This window comes from Canis lupus, chromosome 25 (assembly GCF_003254725.2).
Source record: "Canis lupus dingo isolate Sandy chromosome 25, ASM325472v2, whole genome shotgun sequence".
In the NCBI taxonomy this organism is placed as follows: domain Eukaryota; kingdom Metazoa; phylum Chordata; class Mammalia; order Carnivora; family Canidae; genus Canis; species Canis lupus.
This window is the reverse complement of record NC_064267.1, coordinates 29097939-29112465: the sequence shown is the minus strand read 5'-3', so window position 1 is coordinate 29112465 and position 14527 is coordinate 29097939. Positions and strand designations below refer to the sequence as shown.

The 14527-nt window shown below is 40.1% G+C and overlaps 2 protein-coding genes across 12 annotated transcripts in view; one reads left to right on the top strand and one right to left on the bottom strand.

The window, feature by feature from the left end:
* The window catches only part of FBXO16 (F-box protein 16), a 58524-nt gene extending 57620 nt beyond the window's left edge, over window positions 1-904 (bottom strand). The window contains exon 1 of one of the 6 annotated variants that reach the window (XM_025462982.3): window positions 489-904. In XM_025462982.3, the coding sequence (XP_025318767.1) occupies window positions 489-620 (132 nt within the window). In that variant the 5' untranslated portion in view covers window positions 621-904. The remainder of the gene's footprint in view (window positions 1-488) is intronic. The other 5 variants (XM_025462983.3, XM_025462979.3, XM_025462985.3 and 2 more) reach the window with 5 other exon arrangements.
* Window positions 905-4269: 3365 nt separating this feature from the next.
* Window positions 4270-14527, top strand: part of FZD3 (frizzled class receptor 3) — a 106690-nt gene continuing 96432 nt past the window's right edge. For 3 of the 6 annotated variants that reach the window (XM_025462976.3, XM_025462973.3, XM_035719305.2), the window contains exons 1-2: window positions 4270-4418; window positions 13850-14527. In XM_025462976.3, coding sequence (XP_025318761.1) covers window positions 14339-14527 — 189 coding nt within the window. In that variant the 5' untranslated portion in view covers window positions 4270-4418; window positions 13850-14338. Of the gene's footprint in view, window positions 4419-4447; window positions 4700-9352; window positions 9448-13849 lie in introns of those variants that run through there. The other 3 variants (XM_035719299.2, XM_025462974.3, XM_025462975.3) reach the window with 3 other exon arrangements.

Sequence of the window (14527 nt, the reverse complement as noted above, 5' to 3'; positions counted from 1 at the left end):
ATTAAAACTAATACAAAGGTAGGATAAAACTCAGAACATTATGAATTGAACACTGGAATTAAACTCAGGATTATTGGATTTTTAATTTGGAATTAACAGACCAAAATAGGATTGAGTTTCTCTGCCAACACACATTGTGCATTGCCTTATCATCAGAGAAGGAAATAATATTATCAGAAAATTATCAGGAAACAAGGTATGGTTAGATTTCAACCATATATATAAGATGAATTCATCTTATATTCAACTAATTAGAGCAAAGCAAAAACTACACTAGATCCAAAGAGCTAGTGTCTGATAGGCACAGAAATAATTAACTGTTGTTAATTTCGTAAGTATGAAGCATCTGGCACTTAAATTGCAGCTGAAAGGGAGCAAAATGTAATCCCCAGGAGCACTAACAAGATTTGTGAGAGGCCCAGGAGAATCTCAGAGTGGAGCTCTGTAAAGAGTCTCCATCTTTTTCATGCACTGCCCACTGCTCTCACCTCTTTCAGCTCACCTCCCTCTTCAAGCCTCAAGCGCTGGTGTTGCCATGGCAGCTTTTTCTTTGACTCTGTCCAGCCCCCACCCTTCCTTCCAGTAGTCCAATCACCATCTATAGATCCTTTCTCTGGCATACGGGGTCTCTTAGGCAACAATGTGTGGTCTCTTGATTGGTCAAGAGATTCAGGAGGGCTGGCTCCAAAATTGGGCACACGGAGAAAATTAAAAAAGCCCGAGTGCCAAGAGGGTGGGAGGGGCTGCAATCTCCCAATATAATGCCGCAAGAAAGATGCGTCCAATCTGGACACTTAGAAGCACTGACAAACACTCAAGACATATTTGTGTTCCAAATGAGGGCAACCTACTGAGCATGCCCAATTACATTTCTCTGGCCATTCCCGAGCTCCAAAATGTAAATTCCACTTTTCCGGGTTTTAAGAGTGGCCAACAGGTAAAAGAGGGTGGGAGGGAAAAAAACAACAACTCGAGACTAGTTCAATAAAAGAATAGCACCTGCAGCAGGAAGTGGAAGGACATGGGGAAATTGCCTAACTGACAAACTCACAAATGCTTCAACGTGAATTTCAGCAGGAATTCGGGCTGACTGACAGATACACCAGGGAACCAGCAGATGGCATGGCTTAATAAGAATAACTCCAAATTTGGAAAATTTTACAGACCGGGCTCATTTAAAATTCTTGAGCACCCATCATATAATTAGGGGCAGAGTGAGAACATAAGGATAAAAAAGATGAGAAAGACTGGAAAATGCAATGTGTAAATAACTAATATAAGACCCACATTGTTAACTGTTGTTGATAGAACTACAAACAAGTACTGGAGAACCACCAAAAATTCAAAATTCCAGACGGAGCTTCTTTGGTACATATAAAGGAGTTCCTGTGGGCAGCAGGTAACAACAAAAAGAAAAAAACAAAAAATCCCCAAACTTCACTATCTTATGCTTCCAAAAACAGATAAGAATATGCTCTCCTCCCAACTTCAGTGTAAACCTATGTTTCATAGTTTTGAGATAGGCAGCATTTGTATATCTCCAACTTGAAAAAGGAAAGTGAAGCTCATAGAGATTGTTGCTTTCCTTGAGTTAACAAAGGATCTGTACTTGGCCAAACTGAAATTGGAACCTAGGCTGTCTGAATTCCAGCCCAGTGGTTTTTCCACACGATCAGGTTGTATGTAAACGAATAAACAAAGCCTTTGGTGGGGGATGGAGACCTGAGGGAGGTAGTAGATACAACGCTAAATTACCATGTACAGTATTACCAGTTAACATTTATGCTTTCAAAACGAGTTCATCCAGAAAGAGACCTGTTTTAACAACATGCTGCTTGAGTGCTATGTCTCTCTGTGAAGTTCCCACTCATTAAAGACTTTCTATTGGGGGTTATAACATTAAATGAAAGGGATATGGGATAAAAGAAACCATCTCACTTTATCCCTGTTGAATTTCAGTAATTTTACACCTGAAAATAAGTGCCATGTCGACTCTCCTCTCAACCAGCACCCTCTGGGTGTCCTCTGGTCCAGCACCTCATTCCATCTAACTGCAGATGCTCCCTTTGCCCTGATCTGAAGTGACATCAGTCAATGTTCATAGTGAGCACACCAGCTTAAAGTCTGAAATACTTCAAACATAACAATTTAGAGACTACATAAGAAATACCCTTTATCCCCATCAAAAATTTAAAAAATATTAACATTTGCTTTGTGTGTGATTAACGGTTGAAGCCCCTTTTGTACACTTTCCAGATCTCGTTATCCTCCTGCCTTTCTAGAGGTAACCACTATCTATGGATTGGTGTGTAGCCTACTTGCCCATTTTTTATGCTTTCTATATATACATGTTTGGTCTCATAAACAATACAGCCAGGTGTTTTAAAAGAGATACCATAATTTACCTATCTCATAGTTCGCTTTTTTTCTTTGTAGTTTGCTTTTTTCAACGTTATATTTCTGAGATATAAACATGTTGATACATGCACTGATAATTTCTACATCACTCCCACCCTTCCATGTGAGAGCTATGATATGTCCTATGTCTGACAGTTTTCACAGAATGGTGTGTAAAAATACATCTAGCTGCATATCTTTAGGTTCTGCAGGTATAAGGGATCTGGAACTACATAACGAACACATGCAGATTTTCATATATGCTATTTGCCTCCTCACCCACCCTCAGTGGAGGCAGTGTTGGCTCAACATGACACTTAGAATCAACTGAAGGATCAGTGTTATTCAAAAACAAAACAAAACAAAAAAACAAAAACAAAACCAAAAAACAAGGGACGCCTGGGTGGCTTAGCTATTGAGTGTCTGCCTTTGGCTCAGGGCGTGATCCTAGGTCTGGGATTGAGTTCCACATCCGGCTCCTGCATGGAGCCTGCTTCTCCCTCTGCCTATAGCTCTCTCCATCACTCAAGAATAAATAAATAAATCTTAACAAAAAACCACCACCAACAAACTATCACTGCATAGGTATTTACTAAGAAAATTGAGAGCTCACTTCAGAGCTCATTTATTATGCTTTTCCCCATACCTCACCATCCGACGTTAAACTGTGACTATCAAAGCTCCATACTCATTATTTAACACTTATGGAGCACCTTTTAAAAATTGTGATAAAATACACTTAACATAAAATTCACCATTTTAACCATCGTTTAAGTGTATAGTTGAGTAGTGGCAGGAACATTCATGCTGTTGTGCAACAGGATCAATATTCCTTTAGGTCCCTACGTAGCTATCAACAGAGCAAAATGATGCCTGTGAATTCTAGCTTGCAAAGAGAGAAAGAGAAACAAAGGCAGGTAAAACAGGATAATAATAATAATAAAAAATAAAAATAATAAATAATAATAAATAAATTAAAATATAATAAAAATAATTAAATAATAATTTTAAAAAGCTTTGGCTTTTTTTTTTTTTTTCCCCCACTAAACAGTTGCGTGACTCTGGGTAAGTCATTTCACCTTTCAGAGCATTCTTTTCCTCATCTGAAAAAATGAATGATTGGGTTTAGATCATCTTTAAGAACTCTTTCAGCTCTGAAATGATTTAGGTAGAGGAAGAGAGGGAAGACATTTCCTAATGGAGAAAAGGATGGGGGAATGCTACCAATGACCACAAGCTCCCCCTGTGCACTGTGTTGACAACGTGGATGAAGCTGTTCCCAGGCAGGTAGCCCGTCTGTTGCTCAAGCGTGAAGACCTGCAACAGGCCAGATGCCTACTCCTATCTGCACCCGGGGTCACCCTCGACATATGTAACCTGATTCATGACCACTTCCAATCCCTTCCCTTGCAATGAGAGCATCCCAAGCTTTAAGAGAGACTTAGAGAGAGAGAGAGGCAGAGAGATAACAGGCTCCATGCCGGGAGCCCGACGCGGGGCTCGATCCCAGGTCTCCAGGATCGCGCCCTGGGCCAAAGGCGGGCGCCAAACCGCTGCGCCACCCAGGGATCCCCCACCCCAGGCTTTAAAGAGGAGAGTCGCCGCGCTATCTCAGCAGGGCAGGGAGGGCCTTGCAAACAGGGCTGCGTGCATTTTAGAATAACATTTCCAGAACTGGAAAGGCCTCCGCCGGGGCAGGGCGGCGCGAGGTGTCACCCCACGCCCGAGGCGGAGAAGAACCCGGCGGAGGGAGCTCCGGCACCTCGCAGCGGGCCTCAAAATGGGAGCGTTCGGCCAAGGGTGCGCAGCGCGCCTGCGCCGTGAGTGTGCGCGCGCACGCGCGCTCGCTCCCCGCGCCGCGCGCCCCGGCGCTCCCGAACGCTCGCGGTCGCTCGGAGGCGGCGCGCGCTGTCGGTCCGCGCTGGCTGGGGTTTACCTGAGGGACTCGCGGCCGCCCCGGGGGCCGGCCCTGCAGCACCCCCCCGCCCCGCCGCCCTTGGAGCCCGGCCCTGAGGCGTGAGGTGAGCGACGAGACGTGCGGCTCCCCGTCCGGCTTAGCTGGAAAAGGGGCGCGGGCCGTGTGGGGAAGGAGGAGGCGCCGCGGCGGCTGCCCGCTCCGCTGCCGAGCGCAGCGCTGAGGAGCCACCAGCAGCTCCGGCACCTCCTCCTCAGGGATCGTGATTCTCGTCGCGGCCAAAACAAAAGCCTTCGGCGCCAGGCTGCGGCGGGTGGTCGGAGGGGCTCCGGGAGCCGCGGCGGGCCGACGGGGTGCGGAGGACCCGAGTGTGCGGCGCGGGCTGAGGTGGGCAGACGCGGGCAGACGCCGGGGAGGGTGTTGACCCTCTGCATCCTAAACCCGCGCCGGGCAACCTGTGCGAGTGTGGACCGCGGCTCCCTCGCCGTCCCCCTCACCCCGCACCCCCGGCCCAAACCCGAGGCGAGGGAGGGGGTGTGGGGTGGGCGCCCACTCCCTCGGGCCGGCGCCGCGGGGGCGTGTGGCGCTCGCCGGAGCGGGGGCGGAGGACGCGGCGCCGGCGGCGGGGGGAGGACAATGCGTCCAGGGCTCCGGGGCGCGTGGGGCCGGCTCGGGACCCACGTTAGGGTCGCCGCTGGCCTAGCTGTGGTGTGAGCGTTTGACCGACCTCTTCTTTCCAGTGCCCAAAAGTTGTCCCCTCAGTCCTGTCACTTTCCAAAGTGTGCACACCCTCCCGGAGGCTTCCCCCCGCTGCCCCCGTTTATGCTAATATGTATTTGCCGTGAGGGTACTGCTGGGTAATTAATAGACGGCCTCTCCTAAAGGTGCTGTAAAAACACTTCAAGACATTCTAAAATCTTCCCAGAAGCTCGTTAAATTTCAGGAGTCTTGGAGTTAGGTGCCTCCTCTGTAGGAGAAAGAGGGTTGTTGTTTTTTTTTTTAATTCACAGCCCCCCCCCCCGTTTTTTTTCTTATTTTTTTTGAGAACAAAAGCGCAGGCCATGAATTTACATATGGGATAGATTTGAAGTTGAAAGATATCCATCCAATAAAAGGGGTCCTTTTTTTTTTTTTTTGCCCAGAATTAAAATCAAATTTTGAATTTTGGTTCCCTTCCTGAATTGGGGCAGAGGCAGCAGCAGAGCAAGACCCACAGCTCTAAAAATGACTGTTGTAAAAAAAAAAGTATCCAGACAAAAATCTTATTTTATGAAAAGTAGTTTTGATAGACCTGTTAGGTTTATTAGTAGGAATCGGGTGACTTTGCAAAGCCGATACCACAAGAGCAAGGGAACAAAGACCCTGACTGACATGAGGGATGGTTTACCTCCTTGCTTTTCAGGCTGCTTCTAGGCTTCAGTGGTGTGCTGTCAGTCTGAGGAATAGATAAATCTTTAGTTCTGTTATTAGGAAGCAAGATAATGCTTTCCCTCCATACTTTTAAGCAAATCAATACTATTTTTTTTTCCCCCGGAGGGGAAAAAAAAAAAAGCATTTACATGAACCACCAAGCCATAATGTAAGAGTAGAAAGATTCAGAGTTAGGGAAAGTAGGAAAGACCAGTGAAAGCTTAAGGGCAGGTTTGAAAGGATGGTGCTGAAGATAAAATATAATTAAGATACAGCCCTTCTCTTATCTTTTGCCTTTTATTTAGTGAAATACCATGTACCTCTACCCCCCACCCCCACCCCAAGTGTTTTGAAACTGTCAGGAGAGTAAGCGAATAATAAAATCTACCATCCTACTTTCACTATCCTACTATTTTTTAATTTTATTTTTACTTATTTTTTCAAAGATTTTATTTATTTATTCATGAGAGACACACAGAGAGAGGCAGAGAAGCAGCCTCCATTACACGCGTGGAGCCCGATGTGGGTGGGACTCGATCCCCGGGACTCCAGGATCACACCCTGGGCCAAAGGCAGGTGCTAAACCGCTGAGCCACCCAGGCGTCTCTATTTTTTATTTTTTTTAAAATATTTTATTTATTCATGAGAGACAGAAAGAGAGGCAGAGACACAGGCAGAGGGAGAAGCAGCCTTCCTGGGGATAGCCTGATGTGGGACTTGATCCAGGACCCCAGGATCACAGCCTGGGCCAAAGACAGATGCTCAACCACTGAGCCACCCAGGTGCCCTTTCCTACTATTTTTTAAAATCTCATCTGCTTACTGGTATTTTCTACGTGTACACCTCTTTGAAATCTCAGTGTCCCATTAATACTAGAAAAAATGATGGTTGGATTCTTTCATTCTTTTCCCCATCTTAGCTACGGTATTCTTTTGAGCTTTATTTTGTGCTTTGAACACTTAGGTAGATTTTTCTTGGGAGTTCCATGATTGAGATATTTGAAGTAGAGAAGGTTGAGAGGAATTTAATAAAGTACACATTCTTCCTTTATATAGTATGGTGCAGAAGGCTTTGTCATTGGGGAAGGAGAAAGGAGTTTTTAACTCATACTAAGTCCTCTGTTTCCTGCTTCAGGAAAAACTCTCTAGTCAAATTTCATATTAGGAAAACTGTAAGATTTTTTTTTTATAAAGTTTTTTATTTTTATTTTTACTTATTTATGATAGTCACACACACACACACACACACAGACAGAGGCAGAGACACAGGCAGAGGGAGAAGCAGGCTCCATGCACCGGGAGCCCGACATGGGATTCGATCCCGGGTCTTCAGGATCGCGCCCTGGGCCAAAGGCAGGCGCTAAACCGCTGCGCCACCCAGGGATCCCCTAAAACTGTAAGATTGCATATTCAAAAGTAATTCTGAGCATATTAATTTGTTGGTGATAGGCTTCTGTTGACTTTATTTTCTTTAGGAAACGTGGTAGGAAACAGCTCTTGTATCTTTACTTTTCACAGAGGAGAGTGATGTTGGCCTCATGTTCTGTTTTGTTTTTTGTTTTTTAACTCCTAAAACTCTAGAACTATGTCTGGTTAAAGTTACCCACAAAAAGAGCAATAATACAAATAAAAAGACTGATTTGGAAAATGTCTGTTGAAGAAATTATTCATTATAGATTTGAGAAAAGAGTAACAAGTCTTTACTGGCTAGGAAGGAAGGAGTTTTAACTGATGATTGCATCAAAAATACTTTTCACTTCTTTATACTGAGAACTTTTGACACTTGATGTATCTAAGGAATGAAGTATTAACTAGGCTAGTGAACTTAAAAAAAAATCCTGGTTTTTAAATTTTATCTCCTTGAAATAATTTTATTTTATTTTTTTTAATTTTTATTTATTTATGATAGTCACAGAGAGAGAGAGAGAGAGAGAGGCAGAGACATAGGCAGAGGGAGAAGCAGGCTCATGCACCGGGAGCCCGACGTGGGATTCGATCCCCGGTCTCCAGGATCATGCCCTGGGCCAAAGGCAGGCGCTAAACCGCTGCGCCACCCGGGGATCCCCTGAAATAATTTTATTGTCAAAGCATACACACCATTCAAGCCTTGGTAAGGGAAAAAGTTGGGCTTGATGTTATGGGATTTTCTGATGAGTAGATTTTTAATTAGAAGGGGAAACTGGGCTAGAATTTCAATCCAGAACCTTTTTTTTTTTTTTTTTTTTTTTTTTTTTACGTTCAGAATCTTTTAACACCCTCCCCCCCTTTTTTTTGAAGATTTTCTTTTTTTAAGTAATCCCTACACCCAGGTTGGAACTCCCAACTCCCAAGATTAAGAGTCGCATACTCCACCCACTGAGCCAGTCCGAGGCACCATTAACTTTTCATTTTTCTTTTCAGGTTAGTTTGAAAAGATCTTCTACTTTCTTCGGTCTTAAAAATAATTTTTAATTGTAAAATGGATTGGATTTTGATGCCTATCATTCATTTTATTTTGAACCTAGGTGTATTTGTTTTTCCTGTTTCTTTTTTTAAAGCCCTATCATCACTCAGCACATTGGATGATTAAGTTATTTGTGGTAATAGATAGATGCGCTGATGGACTTTAAAAATTAGAGAGATGAAGTAGAGCAGAAAAGAGAACCTCATTCTGAGATTAATAGGAATCCAAGCCCTCTGAATTAAATATGAAGCTATAGGGGGATCCCTGGGTGGCTCAGCGGTTTAACGCCTGCCTACGGCCCAGGGCATGATCCTGGAGTCCTGGGATCAAGTCCCACATTGGGCTCCATGCATGGAGCCTGCTTTCCCCTCTGCTTGTGTCTCTGCCTCTCTCTCTCTCTCTCTGTATCTCTCATGAATGAATAAAATCTTTTTAAAAAAATATGAAGGTATATAAATTTAGCAACCAGGAAACAAAATTTTGAGAATGAATTTATTTTTTAAATAATAAGATGTGGAAAATAAAAGACCAGAGAACACGTGGATTTTAGGAAAACAACACTTAGAAGTGTAATATGCTCTGAGTACGTATTTTGTTTATCTTACAATACATTACTTTCCCTTAGAGGAGAAACTTCATTAGAGTAGTCATTGCTAATCCTTGCAGTGCATTCTTGGAAAACTGAAAGAAGACAAAGAACATCTCTCCTGTTTCCACAGTAGCCACTGTGTGTGAGGCAACCTTTGGATAGTGTTTCTGAGTTGGAAAGGCAAAATGTTGTTTATAAGGTGTCAAGAAAATGAAATCTAAACAGAATGATGAAATCGATCACTTTCTTTACAGCAAATGTGAATTGGAATAGAATTACTGAACCTGATCTTTTGCAGGACCCTATTGACAGCCCTCAAGACCTACTTTGTCAGTATTTCCTCAGGATTCAGCCTGCTTTCCTCTTCACAGTTGCCACTTTCCGCTTTTCTCACCTAAGTTGAGTCTGGTTTTGCAGCCAGCCTGGAAACACAGTTTTCCAAGATCTCCAAGCCCTTTATTGCTGTTTTTCAGGACAAATACTCAGCTTATTTTATCTTAAAGGCTTTTATAATTTATAATCAAAAGAAAACTGGTAATTAGGAAGTATCAAATTCCTATTGTTACACATTCATAAATATTAGATGTATCTAATCCTTTTGTTTTCTGATGGGATGGTAATCCGGTAACTTAATCAGTTTTCCAGGTATCTTACATTGGTCCTTGGAGAAGTGAGTGTGCCTCTTTTCTCAAAGGTAGGGTGTGAACAGCTGTTGCCATATCACTCACTTTTTGATGGTCCCTGGCCCCTGAAGCTATTCTCTCTAGTTATGTTAACTCAGCAGATCCCTTTATTTATTTGAAATATTGCAGATTCCTGTAGTAATCCGTATAATATCAATAAGAATGCCAAAATGACTGTTTACTTTTGTTTAATGAGTTACTGTATCTTGGCCGAAACGTTTTGGGTCCAGGATCTTCTCTTTTTCCTGCAGGTCTGGAACTTCAACTTACAGGTTTTCCATAGATGACTCTACCTTAGGAAAAATGACTTTTGCTACCCATACAATCCTGTTTAGAAGCGGTATCTTGTTATTGAAGAGCAATTTGGACTATATATATCAAAAATTCTTTTTAAATGTGCATACCATTTGATTTGGCTGATAGGTGACCTGTTTTTTTTCAATATTGAAAATCAGTTTTTACTCAAACTAAATTGATCATCACTTTTTGCTTTTCTTACTGCCTGCAGTAGGTACTAGAGTATCCCTTGGCTGGTTGCTTAATTAGCATCCAATAAATCAGTGATTCAACTAGTATTTATTCTTCTTGTTAGCTAGTCAGCACACATGGGCGGTTTAGCAAAGTTAATTATTCTATACACAGAATAATATACCACAGGTTCTTTTATAAAATCTAAGAGCCTTTATAATGTTTTATTTTTAAGCAATTGAAATAGTTTTATTCTGTGCATATATTTTTTGACAAAAATGGGATATATGTGCTGTTTAGGAAATTGCTTTAATTTTGTTTTTTTACTTATTGTATTATTACTGTCTTACCCTGTCAGTAAATAGAGATCTTGCTCATCATTATTAGTGACTATATAATACTCCACTGTGTGGTTGTACCATAGTTTTGTTTTTTAATGAATCCCTTATTGATAGACTTTTGGGTTTCTAGTTTTTTATTTTATAAACAATGTTGCTCTAACATTTTGGTTATGCATGTGTACTTATGTGTTTACTTAGAATAAATTATAGATTAGACTTGTTGCATCAAATTGTGCACATTTTAAGGGCTTTTAAGGTAAGTAGCCAACCAGTACTGGTAAAAATACCAACCAGTTTACAGTAGTATTTCAAATTGTTGGAATGTTGAAAATATTCTTTTTTTCTGTACCCTCTGCTATACTGTGTTATTTCACTGTTATTTTTGCATTTGGCAAAAATGTTCTCTTACATTTGCATTTTTTTATTAGTAGTAAAGTTGAATACCTTTTGGTGTGTTTATTGGTTATTTGTAGTTCATTTATAAATTTATGTCCTTTTCCCATTTTTCTATTGAAGTATTATTCCTTGTCTGCTTTTTTAAAAAATTTATGTATTCTGCTAAGCATATAAGTATATTTAAATATACCTATACTCTTTTAAATTACTATATTTTAGGATAGCATTCTCAAAACATAACATATAAACTGTTTGTAATTGTATCTGAAGTAATTGTTAGAACGTAGTTCATTCTCCAGAAATTCAGATTTTTAAAAAAAAATTCTTTTAAAGATGTTATTTATTTATTCCTGAGAGACACAGAGACAGAGAGAGAGGCAGAGACACAGTCAGAGGGAGAAGAAGACTCCGTGCAGGGAGCCCAAAGTGGGACTGGATCCCAGGTCTCCATGATCACGCCCTGGGCTGAAGGCGGCACTAACCACTGAGCCACCTGGGCTGCTCTCAGATTTTTTTTTTTTTTTTTAAGATTGTATTTATTTATTCATGAAAGACATAAGCAGAGGGAGAAGCAGGCTGGTGGGGAGCCCAATACGGGACTCGATCCCAGGACCCTGAGCCAAAGGATCACGACCCTAGCCAAAGGCGAATGCTTAAACCACTGAGCCACCCAGGTGTCTCCAGAAATTCAGATTTCTTAGACTTCTGTAAGGTGATCTGTAAATCTGCTACACGTTAAAATTAGGGAATCTCTTATTTGGAGGAAAAAGAAACTGTTTTAAGATTTTTACTTTTTGTCTTAACTTGAATTCACTTTTATTTCAATAATCATAAACTGTAGTCTTAAAATAATAAGATTTTCATCTGACTTGAGCCTAACAATAGATTTTACAGAAGAGTTTTGATATATGGTAATTTGGGTGTTGTAGTACATAAAGGAAACACTTTTATAAGACTGTGGGAAGGGATCCCTGGGTGGCGCAGCGGTTTGGCGCCTGCCTTTGGCCCAGGGCGCGATCCTGGAGACCCGGGATCGAGTCCCACGTCGGGCTCCCTGCATGGAGCCTGCTTCTCCCTCTGCCTGTGTCTCTGCCTCTCTCTCTCTCTCTCTCTCTCTCTGTGTGACTATCATGAATAAATAAATAAAATCTTAAAAAAAAAAAATGTGGGAAGCTTCATTTGTACATGAGGCCAAAGGAATAATTGAGAGGAAATAAGGTAAATAAAGTAGGTATAAGTATAAGGGGATGTCTTCTAGTTTTAAAAACCCAGGGAGGTATTCACATTCCTTCTTTTATATGATAGTCTTTGAACCATAAATTTGAAACACTTAATTGTTTGAAAAATTAGCCTAAGTGAAATTTGAAAAATTCTTTAGTCTAAATGAAATTTTAAAAATTCTTGATATTGCTATAAATATATTTTAAAAAGGAACAGTGTTCTCTTTTGTTTAATTGCAAGCTGATGAGCATGCTGCATGAGCAACAAACTACAAAGATTGAATTTTTACATAGATATTTTAATACTGTAACCAGATAAAGCTTTCAGTAGTTTTTTGACACATATTTAATGATATGCATAATTGTTACTGTGTTGCACATAATTAAGCTTAAATATAAACGACTGTGTTTACTACCAGTTTTTTATAGCCAGACCTCACAATTTTGGGGCCAGCTTGAAGGAGGAAAAAAATATGGCAGGCCAAGAAACTGTGGCAAAGATCTCTGACTTAGAGATTTTGCATAGAGAGAATAGTCATTTAGGGCAAAGATTGCTCATAACTTTAATATTCCTAATTTTAATTCTTAGTATTCCTAATTCATAGACCTTGTCCCTTCCACCACTTAATACCATGTACTACAGGAAGAAATTGGAAAGGTTTAGCCACTGCTTTATTTTCTCCAAATATTATTTTTTTTCTACTTAGTAACTAAAGCTTGGGATGTAGAGGTCCCAAGCATTGATAGTGAACTAAGAACAGTTTCTTTTCTTGCTTCAGTGAAACCAGTACAGGTCTCAAAGTCTAAGCTGTCATGGGTCCTGGTATTTAAGTTGTCCTGTTTATGTGGGTCTCTCAGAATTTCTGAACCTGAACTTCTCATGTTTTCTGAACAAAGGCTCTTCACAACAAACACAGAAATAGCCAATGCATATATAAAACAAAATGAAATTAAATTTAACCATTATTAAGCCAAATGAAGCCATGATAGCTTAGTAAATGCTGTTTTCCTACCAGACCTACCTTTCATTCTACCCATTCTACCCTCTCAGCCCCAAACAAGATATGTATTCTTGCCCCTGGAAAAGTAGGAGCAAATCAAAAGAATCTAAAGCTTAGTGGAAACTGTAACTGGGAATCATTCCTATTCCTGCTGTGATTTTTCTTTTTAGGAATGATTTTTATTCTCTGCAGCATGGCTGTGCTGTGAAACATTTGTTAGTCAGATATTTCTACATCTAGATACTGTTTCTGCACTAAAAAGATGATGTAATGTTGGAAAAATTTCTTGATAATACTTTTAGAACCTTCTGTTTGCCAGTTCAGTATTGGTTGATGGAGATAGCCTTTGTATCTTGTATCTTGTATCTTTGTAGCCTTTGTACTTCAGTAATAAAATTACTTAATGTTTAATGCTGCTTTACTATTTTATAAAGTACTTTTACATATATTATCTCATAATTCATTTGTATATCATACTTGTAAGAGAGAGAGTATTTTCAGGAAGAAAAATTCTGAGTTCAGAGAAGTTAAATGATATGTTTACACTTAACACAGCTAGTAAGGGACTTGAATTCATCCAATTTATTTATATTTCAACTTTTTCACAGATACCTTCTGCCAAATCAGTTAATGTAGAAATGCACCATTAATGATTAAAACACATATAATACATTTTAAATTCAGTAGTTTTGGTTATAAATATGGCAGATATTTAAATTTAGTACAACAGCATAAGAATTTTTCAAAATGGATCAATTATATTTTGTGACAAATGAGAAACTGCCATTCTAGATAAGGAATTAAACCATATGTTATATAAGCAACTGAGGGAAGAAAATTGCCTTTAAGTTCTGGTTAAGGATATCTACAGAATAAATGATAAAGGAGAAAAACTATACTATGTCTCTGTGAAATACTGATGTATTTTGTTTATTAAGTCAGTATGATATCTCTCATCAAAGATTGTTTTATTTCTCTTTCTCATAGTTCATTGTTGGTGTGTGGAAACACAACCGATTTTTGTATATTGATTTGTATCCAGCAACTTTACTGAACTCATCAAAGGCTTTAATATCAAGTCTACAATATTTTGAGAAGAAATTATTAATATTGCCCATTAAAAAAATACTTTGCAGATATTTCAACCAAAGGAAGAAATAGCTCTCCTAAGATGGAATCTGTTGTTTGGGAATGTGGTTGATCAACTTGATATGTTGGCCAGATATGCCCTATGTAATAAAATGAAAAGAAGAGACAAGATGATGTCATTTTCCCGTATTGTGAAACCAAAAACAAATGCCTTTTGTGAGACCAAGCTAACAAACCTCTGATGGTCAAAGAGTATTTAACTGTTTGAAGAACTTAACAGTAAGATATAGAAGAAATACTTTCAAGCTGAGACCTGCAGGTGAATAATGATCTAAAATACATATTGAGTAGGCCTGATCATCCAAATCTCATTCAGATCCAGGAAGGATGGCTATGAGTTGGATTGTCTTCTACTTTTGGCCCTTGACTATGTTTGTGGGACATATAGGTGGGCACAGTTTGTTTTCTTGTGAACCCATTACCTTGAGGATGTGCCAAGATTTGCCTTATAATACTACCTTTATGCCTAATCTTCTGAATCACTATGACCAACAGACAGCAGCTTTAGCAATGGAG